Source organism: Macaca thibetana, chromosome 2, assembly GCF_024542745.1.
Source record: "Macaca thibetana thibetana isolate TM-01 chromosome 2, ASM2454274v1, whole genome shotgun sequence".
In the NCBI taxonomy this organism is placed as follows: domain Eukaryota; kingdom Metazoa; phylum Chordata; class Mammalia; order Primates; family Cercopithecidae; genus Macaca; species Macaca thibetana.
Genome location: NC_065579.1, coordinates 161035285 through 161051119, shown reverse-complemented (window position 1 = coordinate 161051119; position 15835 = coordinate 161035285). Strand labels below are relative to the sequence as shown.

General features: G+C 38.7%; 2 protein-coding genes across 6 annotated transcripts in view; both read right to left on the bottom strand.

Moving 5' to 3' along the window:
* CFAP44 (cilia and flagella associated protein 44) overlaps positions 1-10406 on the bottom strand; it is a 145650-nt gene extending 135244 nt beyond the window's left edge. For all 4 annotated transcript variants that reach the window (XM_050778809.1, XM_050778812.1, XM_050778813.1 and 1 more), the window contains exons 1-2: positions 9218-10406; positions 1373-1477 (exon numbers count right to left, since the gene is read on the bottom strand). In XM_050778809.1, coding sequence (XP_050634766.1) covers positions 1373-1472 — 100 coding nt within the window. In that variant the 5' untranslated portion in view covers positions 1473-1477; positions 9218-10406. The remainder of the gene's footprint in view (positions 1-1372; positions 1478-9217) is intronic.
* A 2040-nt stretch (positions 10407-12446) lies between these two features.
* Positions 12447-15835, bottom strand: part of SPICE1 (spindle and centriole associated protein 1) — a 64027-nt gene continuing 60638 nt past the window's right edge. For both annotated transcript variants that reach the window (XM_050778823.1, XM_050778822.1), the window contains exons 17-18: positions 14401-14488; positions 12447-13172 (exon numbers count right to left, since the gene is read on the bottom strand). In XM_050778823.1, coding sequence (XP_050634780.1) covers positions 13119-13172; positions 14401-14488 — 142 coding nt within the window. In that variant the 3' untranslated portion in view covers positions 12447-13118. The remainder of the gene's footprint in view (positions 13173-14400; positions 14489-15835) is intronic.

Here is a 15835-nt window from a genome sequence, read left to right as displayed (position 1 = left end):
CTATTTATATTTTGCCCATTTTTTTGACTTTTAGAAAATTATTTTTATTTTTGTTAAAATATATGCCCATAACTTAAAAAGTCAAGTAATGCTAAAAGACTTGTCTTTTAAAATACTCGACTTTTCTTTGCTTAACAGCCTTCTCTCTCCAGAAGAATCGCTTTTAGCTTTTTTTTTTTGAGACAGAGTCTTGCTGTGTCGCCAGGCTGGAGTGCAGGGGCGCGATCTCGGCGCACTGCAAGCTCTGCCTCCTGGGTTCACGCCATTCTCCTGTCTCAGCCTCCAGAGTAGCTGGGACTATAGGCGCCCACCACCACGCCCGGCCCACTTTTAGCTTTTAATCTTTTTTCTTCTGATATTTACCTCCATATATCTAAATAATATGGATATACTGCTCTCTCTAGCCACTTTTAGACAGTGTTTATTATGGGAAGATGAAGAATGTTAAATCTCTACCACCACTTGCTATCTCTTCGCCCTTGCAATATAATTAAAGTGCAACAAAACACAGTGAAGTCTATGCTTACTGTTTTTAGTATACTGCCTTAATAACACTCATTCCCGAGTTAAGAATGTATTATTTTATTCCCTTCTTGAACAACTCACTTTTCTAAAGCTAATACCTCACTTTTTTTCACTTTTTAACTTTCTGGAATCTCCTGATAAATCTTCCCATATCTTGCCATAGTTCTATAAATTCCACTCAATTCAATTTTCTACATGCATCTATCAGATAATCTATTATTTAACATTTTTAACTTTCTGGGAGGTGAAAATTCTCCTTTCCTTGCTTCAGTATAATTGTTCTCTGCATGGCTGCCCAGGTGTCATCCTAGGTATTACCTTTGCCTTATTTCTATTTTGAATCTCCTATTTCCTGTACCATAAGTAGTCTTTTTTCTTTGCTAACTCCATGAGTTTTACGGATCCCACCTTCCTACAGCTCTCTGGGAACAGGGAGTATAAGAGATCTGTTTTGGCCTAGCACGGTAGCTTACGCCTGTAATCCCAACACTTTGGGAGGGGATCACCTGAGGTCAGGAGTTTGAGACCAGCCTGACCAATATGATGAAACCCCACCACTACTAAAAATATAAAAATTAGCCGGGTGTGGTGGCAGGCGCCTATAATCCTAGCTACTCAGGAGGCTGAGGCAGGAGAATCACTTGAACCCAGGAGGCGGAGGTTACAGTAAGCCAAGATCGTTCCATTGCTCTCCAGCCTGGGCAACAACAATGAAACTCCGTCTCAAAAAAAAAAAAGAGATCTATTTTATAACATCCTGCTCTTTCTATTCTACTATAAAAATTGATTATTTAAATGTTTACCTAAATTTAATACTTTTAAAAGTATACATATTATCTTTACTTACATCTTGATTCTGATTTAGAAGACCTCAAAGACTTCTTCCCATCACTCTTTGATGTAACTGATTTCTCCCCATCAGTATCCTGATCATCTGGTTCCTTCATTTCCTCTGTAAGTACAAAATTGGGATGAGATATGGATAATGCTGTAAAATAGAAACTAACAGATTTCCCCCTAACAAATTTCATAAGCACCGAACAACCATGTGTGTCAATAATCCTTTGTTTGCACAGGATCCAGGATGACCCACCAGCAGGAGTGTGCAACTACCATCAGAGACCTCTGACCTCTGCAAGACGCTAATTATAATCACAGATTCTCTTTCTCTGGGTGAACTGTCATTGTGGTGCACTTTGGTTTTCCAGAGGTCCACAGTGAAACATACTACCAAAGTTCATCTTTTCCCCAAATGCTTCACCACTAAAATTAACCTGCCATGCTACCTTTGGTCCATCCCTCCCTCTTTCTCTATTTTCAAATTCTCTTGGAGTTACTAATCAACTTCAGTTTTTAAAATATTTTTCGAGCATACCTGCAGCGTATCAAGTCTTATGTTGGGTGCTAAATTACAAAACTGGAGAAGAGAAATATGGGCCCTAACTTTCTGGAGCTCGTTTAGAAAGATAGATATTAAACAAGCAATTAAAATAATGAGTGCTACTAAAAGGAAAATAGAATGTACTGTGGGCATGTATAGCAAGAATCCTAAAACATGATCAGGGGTTAGAGAAGAGGTGTTTGAGACATGGATGACGGTCAGGAGTTGGCCAGGCATAGAATGTGAAAGATATGTTAGGCACATCAAAGAGGGCTGCATCTTTAAAGGGCTGCAAGCAGTCTATTGGCTAGAGTGGGAGAGTAAAATGGATACTGAAGAGGAGGTGGGTACCATATCATAAAGTTGTCTCTAAGCTTTGCTAAGAAGTTTATACCTTATTTCCTTGACAACTGAAAACTATTAAAGGGTTTTAAAAAGGGGAGTGACACAACAGGTTTTCTCTGCCCTCTGTCTATATTGCAGCTTTTCATATATTTGAAAACACCTTCCTTATAAGTCTTCACTTCTCTATACTAAACACCCCATGTTTCCTCAACATTCTTCTATGATATGCCTGGCAAGCAGAATGGAACACCAGTTCTATTTGGATCAGATTTATAGTTAGATTAGGGTCTGAATCCCAGTACTGACATATAACTAGCTAACTAAACTTTACATGAATTCTCCAACTGTAATGGGAATGAAGACAAAACTTTTTACAAGCCTGCTATGAGGGTTATTTAAACTGCCACACTGTTATATCTTCCTGGTCTCTGAAGATAGACTGGTATGCCTAAAGCAGATATGGTACACTACATGATCAAAGGACAAAGGAAAGTGTAGTATGATGACTGTCTCCCTTCAGATGGGCACTAGGGTTCATTCTATGTTTTCCTGCAGTGACATCATAATGATGCCTTCTTTTGATATGGGGGACAACAGTACATTGTCTAAACATTTGTATTATAAACTATCATCAAGAAAGATACAGACCGGGCTCAGTGGCTCATGCCTGTAATCCTGGGAGTTTGACAGGCTGAGGCAGGAGGACTGCTTGAAACCAGGAGTTTGAGACCAACATGAGAAACATAGCAAGACCCTGTCTGTATTAATTTGTTCTCACACTGCTAATAAAGGCATACCTGAGAACGGGTAATTTATAAAGGAAAGAGGTGTAATTGACTCACAGTTCGGCATCGCTAAGGAGGCCTCAGGACACTTACAATTACAGCAGAAGGGGAAGCAAACACCTCTTTTCTTCACATGGCAGCAGCAAGGAGAAGTACAGAGCAAAGGGGAAGAAAACCCCTTATAAAACCATCAGATTTTGTGAGAACTCACTATCACAGGAACAGGATGAGGTAACTGCCCCCATGATTCAGTTATCTCCCGCCGGATCCCTCCCATGACACATGGGGATTATGGGAACTATAATTATGATGGGATTTGGGTGGGGACAGAGCCAAACTGTCTCTAAAAAAAAAATTAAAATGGCCAGACATAGTGAGGTATGCCTGTAGTCTCAGCTACTCAGGAGGCTGAGGCAGGAGGATCACTTGAGCCCAGGAGTTTGAGGCTGCAGTGAGCTGGGATCGCACCACTATTCTCCAGCCTGAGTGACAGAGCAAGACTCTGCTTCTAAAATAAAAAAATAAAAAATAAAAAAAGATATGGTCTAACATGATACTCATGTTATTAAATTTTGTATTTTGTACTTTGGAGGCATTCTTCTGGGTTACAAAAATAATGTTTTACTTTTTAAAAAGTGTATGTACGTGTGTGTATTTTCCTTTCTTTTCTTTTTTAGCTGTGAATCTTCCTTCCTCTCTCTCTCCATCCTTTCTTCCTTTTCTCCTTCCCTTCCTTCCCCTTTCCTTCTACCTAACTGTAGAATATATACCTTTTGGGGTTTATGGAGGGGGTGGGGTTAGGAATCAAACCATAAAATCCTTTAAGTAGCAAAATCTTTTCAAATTCATATTCTATCATTCGGTATATTTTCTATTCCTTCCAGTTTTGGACACACAGGCTTACTTTTCTACATTATAGTGAGTAACTGGTTTAAAAAAAAAAAAAAAAAAAAAGAACTACGCAGCCAGTTCAATTATTACAGAGCTTGGTTATAAATGACCACATACTGTGGGTAAAATTGTTTAGATAGGTACATACACACCTATATTCTATTTTCTCCCTCGCTTTCATAATTTAAGTCAATTTAATTCTTAAAACTATTGAGCATATTATTAAGCTAGGCATTGCAGAGGATACAAAGGTGAGCAATATACAGTCCCTGACCTCAATGTATAATTCAAGATGAAGAAATTAACAATTCTCTTTCAAAATAGTTTCAGAATAAACTTATCTTCTAAATCACTGATTCAGATCCATCAGAAGTTGACCAAAACAAGGATGGTTTGATAGTCGTGACTGAAGTGACTGATCACTAATGATTTATTTGATAAAAATCCACATTTAAAGTATTGGAAAGAAACTAAAGCACTCCCTAAGTTCCCATGACGCAGGTCTCAAATAAGTGAAGGCAAGGCAGTTCCCTGGGTTTTCCAACAAAATTGAACTGATATTCTACTGCTGCTAATCAATTGATAACTAAATGAAAATTTTTGGTCTGTGAGTTTCAATAGCACTTTATTCTGTAAGTAGGTACTGTTTTAGTTTTCCCTTGCTGCCATATAAATTATCAGACATTTAGCAGCTTAAATAACATCCACTTATTATTTCACCACTTTGTGGGTCAAAATTCCAGGCCAAGTGTGACTCAGCTAGCTCTCTGCTTAGAGTTTCAAGAGGTTGTTAAGGTATTGGCAGTGCTGCCTTCACTTTCAGAGGCTCTGAGGAAGAATCTACTTCTGAGTTCATTCAAGCTGCTGGCAGAATTCAGCCCCATGTGGCTGTGGAACAGTGATCCCTGCTTTCTTGCTGGCTGTTGCCCAAGAGTCCTTCTAAGTTCCAGAGGCCACTCGCATTCCTTGACTTATGGTACCCTTTAAAGCCAGGAATAATGGGTCGAGTTCCTCCTAGTGATTTGAATCTCATGATTTTCTTTCCTGCTATCATAAGCCTCATGACTTAGTGAGATAACTTTCTACTTTTCAGTCTTCTTTTTTCTGAATACATTTATTTTTAACACTATAACAATGTTAACTGGATATAGATTCCAATAAAAAGAGCCCATAATTTATTCATAACGTAATCATAAGGTGGGTAAAAAACAATTATGGTAACTAAAGCATTCTGAAAACAAAAAAGTTGAAAACAAAACAAATTCTGAAAGACTACAACAAAAGGTAAGTTGGTGTCAAGACAAAAGCACCACACTTTATTCTGTGCTATCTTAAACAATATATTCCTCAAATGGCTAATATTACCATGTAATAAACTTTCCCATCACAAACCCAGTTAATGTCAGGTTGTGTACAATGTGGAAGAAAATACTGGAACCCAAGGAATTTGCCCAGTGTTCTGATGTAGCAATACTGGACAATGAATACTAGGATCTATTCCTAGCTTTCCTGGGTCATAAAAGGTAATTGAAGAACCTGTAAAAAGCAGTGGAGCGGGTCATGTGGGAGAGACTCCTGTTCTCCTGGAGATTATCAGTATAACTGGTAGGGTAGAATAAGGTATTTTTGTTTCGGGGAGGTTTTTTGTTTGTTTTGGTTTAATAACAAAGGGATTGGGAAGCTACATTGTAACCTGTGGAGACTTTGGAGCCAGAGAGACTTGGGTTCACATCCCTGCTTGCCCAAGAAACAAGTTCCTTAACCTCTTGATTCTTTAATATGTAAAATGGGGGTGATAGGGTTATTTGGTAGAGTTAAACGAGATTTTTCATACACAGAGTTCTCAACTTTGACTGCACTTTAGAATCACTTGGAAAACTTAAAAATGTACTATTAACAGGGTCTCACTCTCCAGATAATTCTTTCACACAATCAGGCATAAGAACTGGTTAGGAATCGTGACTTTACATAAAACACCTACTACGCACTCAGAAATGGCAGTTGTTTTTACTATACTCCTAGATATTCTCTTTGAGACAGGTAGGGTTCAATAAATAAAATCATGGAATCTTCAGAGTTGAAAAAGGACTTTAGTTTAACTTGCTACCCCATGCAGGTCACACATCCTCAGCATCCACCCCAGCACTGTCAGAAAACCAGTGTTGGCCAGGGCTGAGAATACTGGCTACAGAGTCAGTCTGACTAGGTTTAAATCTTGGCTCATCTTCTTCCTGGCTGTGAGGTGCTAACCCAGTATTTAATTGCTGTGTGCCTCAGTATTTCCATCTTTAAAATGCAGCACCTACTGGATAAGGTGGTTCTGAGTCAACACAGGAAAGCTCTAACAATGATACATGGCAGTCAATATGTAAAATGGTTGCAGGAATGAATTTATTAATATATTTCTGAATAAATGAAAGAACAAGATAGTCAGCTTCAATTTAAATATTTCGGGTAAGAGGGTGAGAACATTCTGTTAATGCTCAGCTCTAGTTCTTGGCACATTTTATATTAAGCTGAAATCTGCCTCCCTGCAACTTGGATCCATTTGACCCTTGTTTTTTCTTCTGAGAACACACAGAACAAGCTTTTCTGTGTACTTCAACCATTCAAATAATTGTAGTTGGCTCTCATTTCTCTCCAGATCTTCTCTTTTCCCAGAGAAAGTATCCCAATTATTTCAATTATTCCTCAATGACATGTTCCAACTTTACTACCCTGATAGCTCAAGAAGTTAATTCCCAGTGCATCATATGTCCCTCCTAATTCTATATGCTCTTCATAGGATCTGGACACTCTCCACAAGAGAGGAACTACCAATTCACCTATTGGGGACATTCATTGTATTCCTTTAAGGCAGTCTAAGTTTGGGTTCTAGACCATGTTCTACCTTCTATCAGTAAACTAGCTAGGTTTGTGAGTCTATTTTAGGACTAGCATAAATTCCCTTTCATTAGATCCAGGCTTATTGGTCCAGCCTATGGCCAATTCTTTTAACTAACTCTTTAGATAGAATGTACAGTTTTGAGCTGTGAAAGTTGTCAGAATTACAATGGAGTCACCAGTGTTAAGAAATAACCTGACAAATAGAGCTGGGGAAGGCTATGAAGAATGGTTTCTCACACTTTTATGCTGGATAACTATCCCAAAAGACTGCAAAGACCACAGCCTTGCACAAAGCCATCACAACCTTACATATAAAAAAAAATACTTCTACAAGGAAATTTGTTCAACAATTACCTGTCCAACCTCAGACTAGCATCACACTTATTGTTGACCTTTGTAGCCAATGATAACTATCTCAAAATAATTATGTAATCTTTTTCATTTTTCCTTTAAAAACCTTTGTTTTCCTTTACCTCCCTGAATACACATATAGTTTACCATGGCACGCATATCCCATTGCAATACCTTACTCCTGAATAAACATTATCTTCTTTTAGAAAGCCCCTCTCTGTATGTTATTTAGGTCAACAGGGTCAACCCTAAGGAAGTATAAAGAAAAAGGGAAAATAATAGTACACATTGATGCAGAGGAGTGTGTTGCTATAAGGGTTGGCTGGACGCCAGACAGAGCGCTCTCTAAAGTGGCATTACTCTGATTCATTCACCAGAGTCCAGGTTGTGGTCCTCATGCTCACAAGCTCACTCAATCCCAGCAGTGTGCCAGAGGTGGTAATTTAAAGTTCACAGTGACTGATGTATAAAACAGGCTCTCAGTTTTTACTTTGCAATGTGAAATACAGCTGTGGAGAAAAAAAGTAATAGTTTGTCTTTTTTACTGCTTACTATGTGTCAAGCACAGTTCTAAGAAATTCTACACATATTATTGTATAATTCTCAAAACGACCCTATGAGGTAAGTACCATTATTATTTTATTTATTTATTTATTGACATGGAGTCTCGCTCTGTCACGCAGGCTGGAGTGCAGTGGTGTGATCTCAGCTGACTGCAACCTCCATCTCCCGGGTTCAAGCGATTCTCGTGCCTCAGCCTCCTGAGTAGCTGGGATTATAGGCGCACACCACATCGCCCGGCTAATTTTTGTATTTTTAGTAGACGGGTTTCCCTATGTTGGCCAGACTGGTCTCAAACTCCTGACCTCAGGTGATCTACCCACCTCCGCCTCCCAAAGTGCTGGGATTACAGACGTGAGCCATGGCGCACAGCCTATTATTACTATTTTTGAGACAAAGTCTTGCTATCCATTATTGTTATTGCCATTATTTTATAGATGAGAAAGCAGTGCATTTACTCTGAATCCGTTCCTCTCACCCAATTCATGTAAATGATTTCCAAGTCCTGTTACTAACTGTCCAGTGATTAAGCCTTTTGAATTCCTCCCTTCCCTTCATTCCTACTGTCCCTGCTGTCCCTCTGTAGTTCCAGTTCTCATTGTGTCTCACCGCTATCATTACTGTACCGTCATACTTCGTCTTCCCTTCTGTAATCCATTTTCTACACTATCGCTTGTATTTCTAAAACACAGCTTTTAATGTGCCACTCTTGCTTAAAACTTCTAATGGCTCATCACTGCCATCAAATAAGAGCTCAGATTCGTCGGTCTGGCGTAAAGGTCCATTGTCAGAGGGTCTGTAGCTTATTGCAGCCCAGCTACAGTCACTCTCTCCCTAGCCTCCTTAGCTCCTTCTCCTCTCCAAGGTTTTCATCAGCACGCATCCTTAGCAACTCATGATTGATTGGACACACTGAGCAGCACACATGTATGCGAATGTCTTTACCTATTATACAACAAATATTTATGTGCACCTACTATGTGCCATGTATGTGCTAAGCACTTTACTTGTATTATCCTATTTAATAATAATAACAAGAACTCCATGAGGTCACATTATCACCTTTCTTTCTGGAGATGAGGAAGCCGGAGTGAAGAGAGCCCAGCGTGCCAAGCGTCGCACCCAGCTGAGCGCAGGGTGGGTGCCTCGCTGGAGCGGGGAGTCCCAGCACTTTCCCAGCAGACTCGCTGCTGCTCTGACTTCGGGTCTAAGCCGTGCTCCTGCTGCCTGGCTGGCTTCTGCTCGGTCAGACTGAAAGGGTCTCGCAGGCAGGAACCGTGCACACAGTGTCTAGCTCCGAGCCTGAGAATACTCCAGGCTTCAAAAAGTTTGCTGAGCTACCGCAGGGAGGACGAAAGCTGTGTTTCAGCACAGCCTGGGGAACACTGGTCCAGCCTGAGAGAAGCCCAAGTGGGGTTCGCTGCCCTCTAAGCCACAAACAGATTTAAGGAGGAGGGTGTGGAAATTGCCGGCTGCCGAGGTCCAAACTCACCGAAGGTACTGACCGCTGCGGCTCCTCTCTTCACAGCTTGTGCCGGAGGCCTCTGTTTACTCCGGTTACCGAGGCAACGCTACCCCTCTTCCAGGGAGGCGGAACCAGGGCGGGCCGTGGGGCGCATGCGCAGCCGGCGTCCAGCTTTCCGGGACATCTAGCAGCGGTGACGCTGGGAACCGGGTACCTGTCCACCCTCTGGTCGGGCCTTTTCCGTCTCATGACACTGGTTCAAAGCCAAACAGAAAAGCCCGACGAGTTTATTATCCCCTAAAGGACGTCATGTAGATAATTAAATGACATGAATACCGTCGAAGATACCTGCCCGATATTCTAAAATGGACCAACGGAGCCCTGATCGCGGCGTTCCTATGTTGAGGTTTTAACTTCGATTTTAAGAGGGGTCCTGGGAGATAGTAGGCAGCTTGCCGGCAACATCAACAACAAAGATACATGGTGGGATTTTTGTTATTTTTAAAGCTATATCATCTCTGTTGGCTTTTAAGAGTAAATAAGGTTTTATGTTGTGGGTTTCTTGGTCGCAGCGCTCTGGGCAAAAAAGTAGAGGCCTCCCTTGACAGATTTCTAGGTTTAGCAGTTTGTTCAACCTCTCTGTAGTACTGTGGTCATACTGCTTTGTAAAGTACCTAGCCTAACGTTATTACTTACCAAATACTATTTTAAAACCGTCATTCCAATATGTGACAAAGGAGTTTGTATACAGAATGTATAAAGAACTCTTATAATTCAATAAGAAAAACCCACCAAATTTCTTAAATGGGCAAAGGATTTGAATGCTTCACCAAATCAGATATATGTATGGCCCGTAAACACATGGAAAGATGCTTAACAGTAGTCATAAGGGAAATACAAACCACAATACACGTAACTCCACATCCACGTGAAGGGGTAAAACTTCAAAGATTGCCAACACCAAATGCAGAAGGATACGGAGCAACTGGAACTCACATACACTGCTGTTGGGAATGTAAAATGGCATAACCACTTTGGAAAATTATTTGAGAGGTTTCTTCAAAAGTTAAACATACACAAAGTCATTCCACATCCAAGATAGTCTAGAGACTTGGGCATAGTGGTTGCCTAGGACTTAGTGAGATGCATTGGAAAGAGACACAAGGAATCTTAGAAATGACAGAAATGCTGTGTCTTAATTCTGGTGGTAATTTCATGGGTATATACAATTGCCAAAAGCCAATAAACTGTTCTCTTTAAATGGATGTCGTTTATTGTATATAAATTGTCTGTCAATAAAATTGGAAAGAAAAAATTGCTATAGTACAATTTGTGTTTATTAGTTTCCACAATGTTACACAAATACCATGCATTTATTTGCAATACTGACATGTCCTCTTCAATCAAGGTTTTCCAGGGCTTAAAAAAATAGACGATTATCCTTGCTATTACTTATTATATGATATATCTAGGTGCCAGAAAAGATAGAAAACATAGGGTAAACTTATTTTTAAATAGCATGTTAGTTATATTTTCAAATCATATGCCACGCATGTTTTCTTTCAACCTCTAGATATCTTTTCAAGTGAAATACCTCTACATTTCAAGCACTGTGTGCAATTGTTAATCTGAGAAAGATAAAACAAATTCACTATACAATGTTTTAAAAAATGGAAACATGGGGGAAATAGTGTATTTATTTATTTATACACAAAAAATACTGGGCAGTGATCATTACTGAGTGTTGTGAGCCAAGCTCCGAGCTCAGTCCATTTACATACACTTGCCTCACTTAATCCTTACAGCCTCTAGGGAAGACATTATGTCTGACTTTCAAATGGGAAAGATGAGATTAATCTGTCCAAAGTACCCAGCTCAAGTGGCATAAATGGCATTTGAGGCAAGATTTCTGGTTTCAGTACTTGCATCCTTAGCTACTGTACTGTATTAGTTCCCATAAATTAGGAGAAATCCAATAACTGCAAGAAAGAGCTTCAAGTCTTGGCTTTACCTCTTACAAGCACTCTGTCATTAGACAACTTTCTTCACCACTAGGGTTCAGTTTCCTCATCTGTAAAGGTGCTGGGAGAGGAGGAAGCATTTACATACCTCTAATTCACAGGGCTACTATGAGATTCAAATGAGATAATGGTGATATTGCAGCTTATAGTACAGTGTCTGCCACAGTAATGGCTCAATAAGGAACAGCTATTCTTATTATTATGCTGCTTCCATACTACACACACTATAAAACAGGTTTACTCTCCATCAAGAGGCAGCACAACATAGGCTTTGGAGAAAGACTGCCTATGTTCCCCTTCTAGTGCCACCACTCCCTAGTTGTGTGACCTTGAGAAAATACCTCCTTGTACCTCAGTTTCCTCATCTGCAAAATGAGGATAATAGTACCTATCTCATAAGATGTCATGAAGCACATAAAGTGGCTACAATAGTGCCTAGTAGGTAGTTAACAGTTATCAAATTCTGCTAACCAAAATCATTTTGTTTACAGCATAAGAATGATTATATCATAACTGTGGATGTTATGAATCCAGTATCTCTGCCAACCTGTAATTTGGAATACTGTAAATTTCAGGTTGAGCAAGTCATTAGCAGCTTTCTGGGGCATACGGGAGAAGTCATATGTTATCCAAATATATGAGTCTAAACACAAGTAATCTCAGTTTGAATTGCTCACTCAGGTTAAGAATTCCTATCATAGAGCCAAGGAGCAGAGATCATTCAAAAAACAAGTTTAAAATAGAAATCAACATCTCAGAACCCAATGGGTACCCTGGAAAAATCTATCCTAAGTCAGGTGCAGTGGCTCACACCTGTAATCCCAGCACTTTGGGAAACCAAGGCAGGTGGATCATTTGAGGTCAGGAGTTCAAGACCAGCCTGGCCAACATGGTGAAACCCCGTCTCTACTGAAAATACACAAATTAGCTGGGCATGGTGGTGTGTACCTATAATCCTAGCTACTCAGGAGGCTGAGGCAAGAGGATTGCTTGAAACTGGGAGACTGAGGTTGCAGTGAACCAGATTATACAACTGCACTCCAGCCTGAGCAATAAAGCAAGACTCTGTCTCGAAAAAAAAAAGAAAAAGAAAGGAAAGGAAAAAAAAAAAAAAGAGAAATCTACCCTGAAAGATCTGCTTAAATTCAGGGCTGGGAAAATTGATTGCAACTTTTTCTATTTAATTGTTTGAAAAATTAAATATACCAATAAATCAATGTTACCACATTTAGGTATTTGAGCTCTAGAATCATTTTTTATTTGATTTGCATTACCATTACTGATGACATTTTCACAGTTTAAAAACTACATAAGATTTTATAATAAATGCAACCACTCTTACCTGCTTACGCAAATATAAACAAACATTCCCAGGCCTATTTTTTTAAGGCTGTATATTTCACTTGATGGAAAAAGTGATGAACAGCAATGACTTCCCAAGAAAAAAGAAAGAAAAGTGGGTGTTACATTTGCCTGAAAGCCAGACTCTAATCACACAGAGGAATTTTATTGTAAGTTACATGCAAAGCAAATTAGTTCTTCAGGAAAATAAAAAAATAAATGAATCAACTAAGATACACTAAACCTCAAAAAACCCTGAATAAAGATGATAAAAGTAAAAATGTATTTAAAAAGACCCTTAAAATATTTAAGAAAGTATTAAAATACAAAGCTTTAACTTCTCTACAGTCAAAATTTCATTCACAGGGAGCTGTAGGTCAGTTGGTTGTTGAAAACTTATTTGAGAAAATCAAAAAATAATCGCTTTATTTCTCTGTTTCATTAGTACTAATTCACAAGATCTTTGTAGGTTTTATCTGAAAGAAGGATATAAAAACTTAAAAGTCAGAGCAGGGAAAGGGGAGTAATAAATTATTAAGAACAAACTCAGTGAGACTTGACTTCACTTATGATACATGGGTAGAAAGAGCAAACCAGCCTTCTTCATTCTGTTTCTCCATCTGTTGAACAAAGACACAGAGAAAATTTAGATGGTAATTAGAAACATGAGACTACTCAAGATTTACAGATCATTTAGACCAAGTGCATAAAACGAAGTCATCCTGTGCCATTGAATGGTACTAGAAATTAAATTGCTATTGGCAATGTTTATTCTCTAATAGAGATACTATCAAATAACTAATTACTTGGTCAACAGATCCTCTTACTGATTTAGGAGTCATAATTTTTTTAAGTCCAGTGTTTTATAGATATCATAGGCATAAACTTTTAAAATGATAAAAAGGCAGTTATTTGTTCTTAGTAAATTAAACGTTACTGAATTCCAGGAACTAAGAATAATTTATATAAAATAGCTTACTTTAAAGCTTTTGTAGAATATAAGAAGTAGCAAAGAACAAATCTCCCAGAATTGGACAATTCGGGTATCTATCATTCCCCTATCATTTAATATCTTTCCCCTATCATTTAATTTGGGCTATAAGCACCCACTCTTTGATCTAATTACTGAACTCAGTAATAAGAAACGCAAAGATTTTCCCAATGTCAGACAGTTGTTGGCTCAAGTCTACAAAATTAATTCTTATAATTTTAAAGATATCCTCAGAATTTACTATAACCACTCAAAGGAACTATATTTTACTGTACTAGCACCACAGAAAAAAAGCCTTCTGCAAAAATTTTGAATATACTGTGAAATACTTAGCTTCTATACATACCTATGGCACAACAAAATACATGAAGAGCACATTAAGACATTTATTTTTCCCTGGGACCATAACCTATCTAACCAATGGCACAGTCAGATATGGCATACAGGGATAAAGTGAGAGGAAAAGTGACTGGACCCACTGCTCTGGCTGTCCCAGACCCCACCCAGGGACAAGGACTGGGGGAACCAATAGCTTAGTAGATCTACAACCCATTCAAGGCACACCTGTGTGTCCTGCCATAATATTTGGGAAGCTCTACCTGAAACCAGTAATTTCCAGCCTTTAAGGACTGCTGAATATCCTACTGAATTTTACCTTATTCCTTAGTTACCCTAGAAAACAGAAGAAGTATATGGCTTGTTTTTCCTAATGAAGGTAAATTAGTATCTCTTTTCTGTTAAGAATACCATATCAGCTTTAGGATAACAGGAATGATAGTTAAGAATGGAAATCACTAAATCAGCCACCTTCTACCCTCACCCCTATATACATTTCACAATTACATTTTAACATGTACCTTTGCTCTTGGATTAAGAGGTGTGAATCTCCCACTTCCTGAGGTGGCATTTAGTGGAGAACAAGAATTACTAGTAGCCCCGGAAGATCTATTTATGAAAAATAAAACAGAGCAAGATAGTGAGCTATCATTATTAACCTTAAAAGACTATGCAAACAACTGACAATTCTCAATACTGGCAAGAGCTTGAAAACAAATGGCTGACTTAGGTCCAAATGAGGTAAATTATTTGTAACTTATTTTCACCAACCTGTAAGTCTTTATTTGTTCATTAATAGTGATAGGCTTTGGCTATGTCCCCACCAAAATCTCAATTTGAATTGTATCTCCCAGAATTCCCCCGTGTTGTGGGGGGGACTCATGGGGAGGTAACTGAATCATGGGGGCCGATCTTTCCCATGCTATTCTCATGACAGTAAATAAGTCTCATGAGATCTGATGGGTTTATCAGGGGTTTCTGCTTTTGCTTCTTCCTCATTTTCTCTTGCTGCCACCATGTTAGAAGTGTCCTTCGTCTCCCACCATGATTTTGAAGCCTCTCCAGCCATGTGAAACTGTAAGTCCAATTAAACCTCTTTTTCTTCCCAATCTCAGTTATGTTTTTATCAGCAACATGAAAACAGACTAATACAAATACAATTTACTTTTTAGAGCTGTTTTAGGTTTTTGGAAAGATGAGTGGAAAGTACAGAGTTCCCATATACCCCTTAACCCCCACCTCCAACACACACACAGTTTCCCCTATTATTAAGATCTTGCATTAGTGTGACAAATCTATTACAATGGATGATCTAATATTTATATGTTATAATTGACTGAAGTCCATAGTTTACATCAGGGTTCACTCTCTGTGTTATACATTCTGTGGGTTTTCACAAAATGTATAATGACATGTATCTGCCATTACAATATTTTATGGATAAGTTTTCAATAATGAACATGCAGGGATGGGGAAGAAGGTCCAGGTAGTAGAAGAGTAACAAGACCTGGAACAGCACAGTACAATAGTAAGGATGCAGAGTAGAGAGAGAAAGGCCAGGTGTGTCCTTAGTGTCACTATTTACCAATCATATGACCCATCTAGACAAATCACCCCATTAGCTCTGAGAGCTTCAGTTTCATTTACTGTGAAGGAGGAAAATACTGTTGGTCAATTCAGCTGTCCTGTCATACATCACCTCCTAATTTTGTAACCCATAAATACTCTACATATGTGTTATCTCATTTTTGTTTTCAGTAGCAAACCCATGCCTTTCAACTTAAAGTTTATTCCTCACTCCCTTTCCCCTCAAAATTCTCTTTTCCAATTATTTTACTCTCTTTGCATGAGTCTGTCTCAACCTAAGTCAGATATTGTACACTTCCTTTTTTCACAAAGAGAATAAAATACATACCAAATTCTTTTTTCCTTTTTTTTTTTTAAAGTAAATATTCA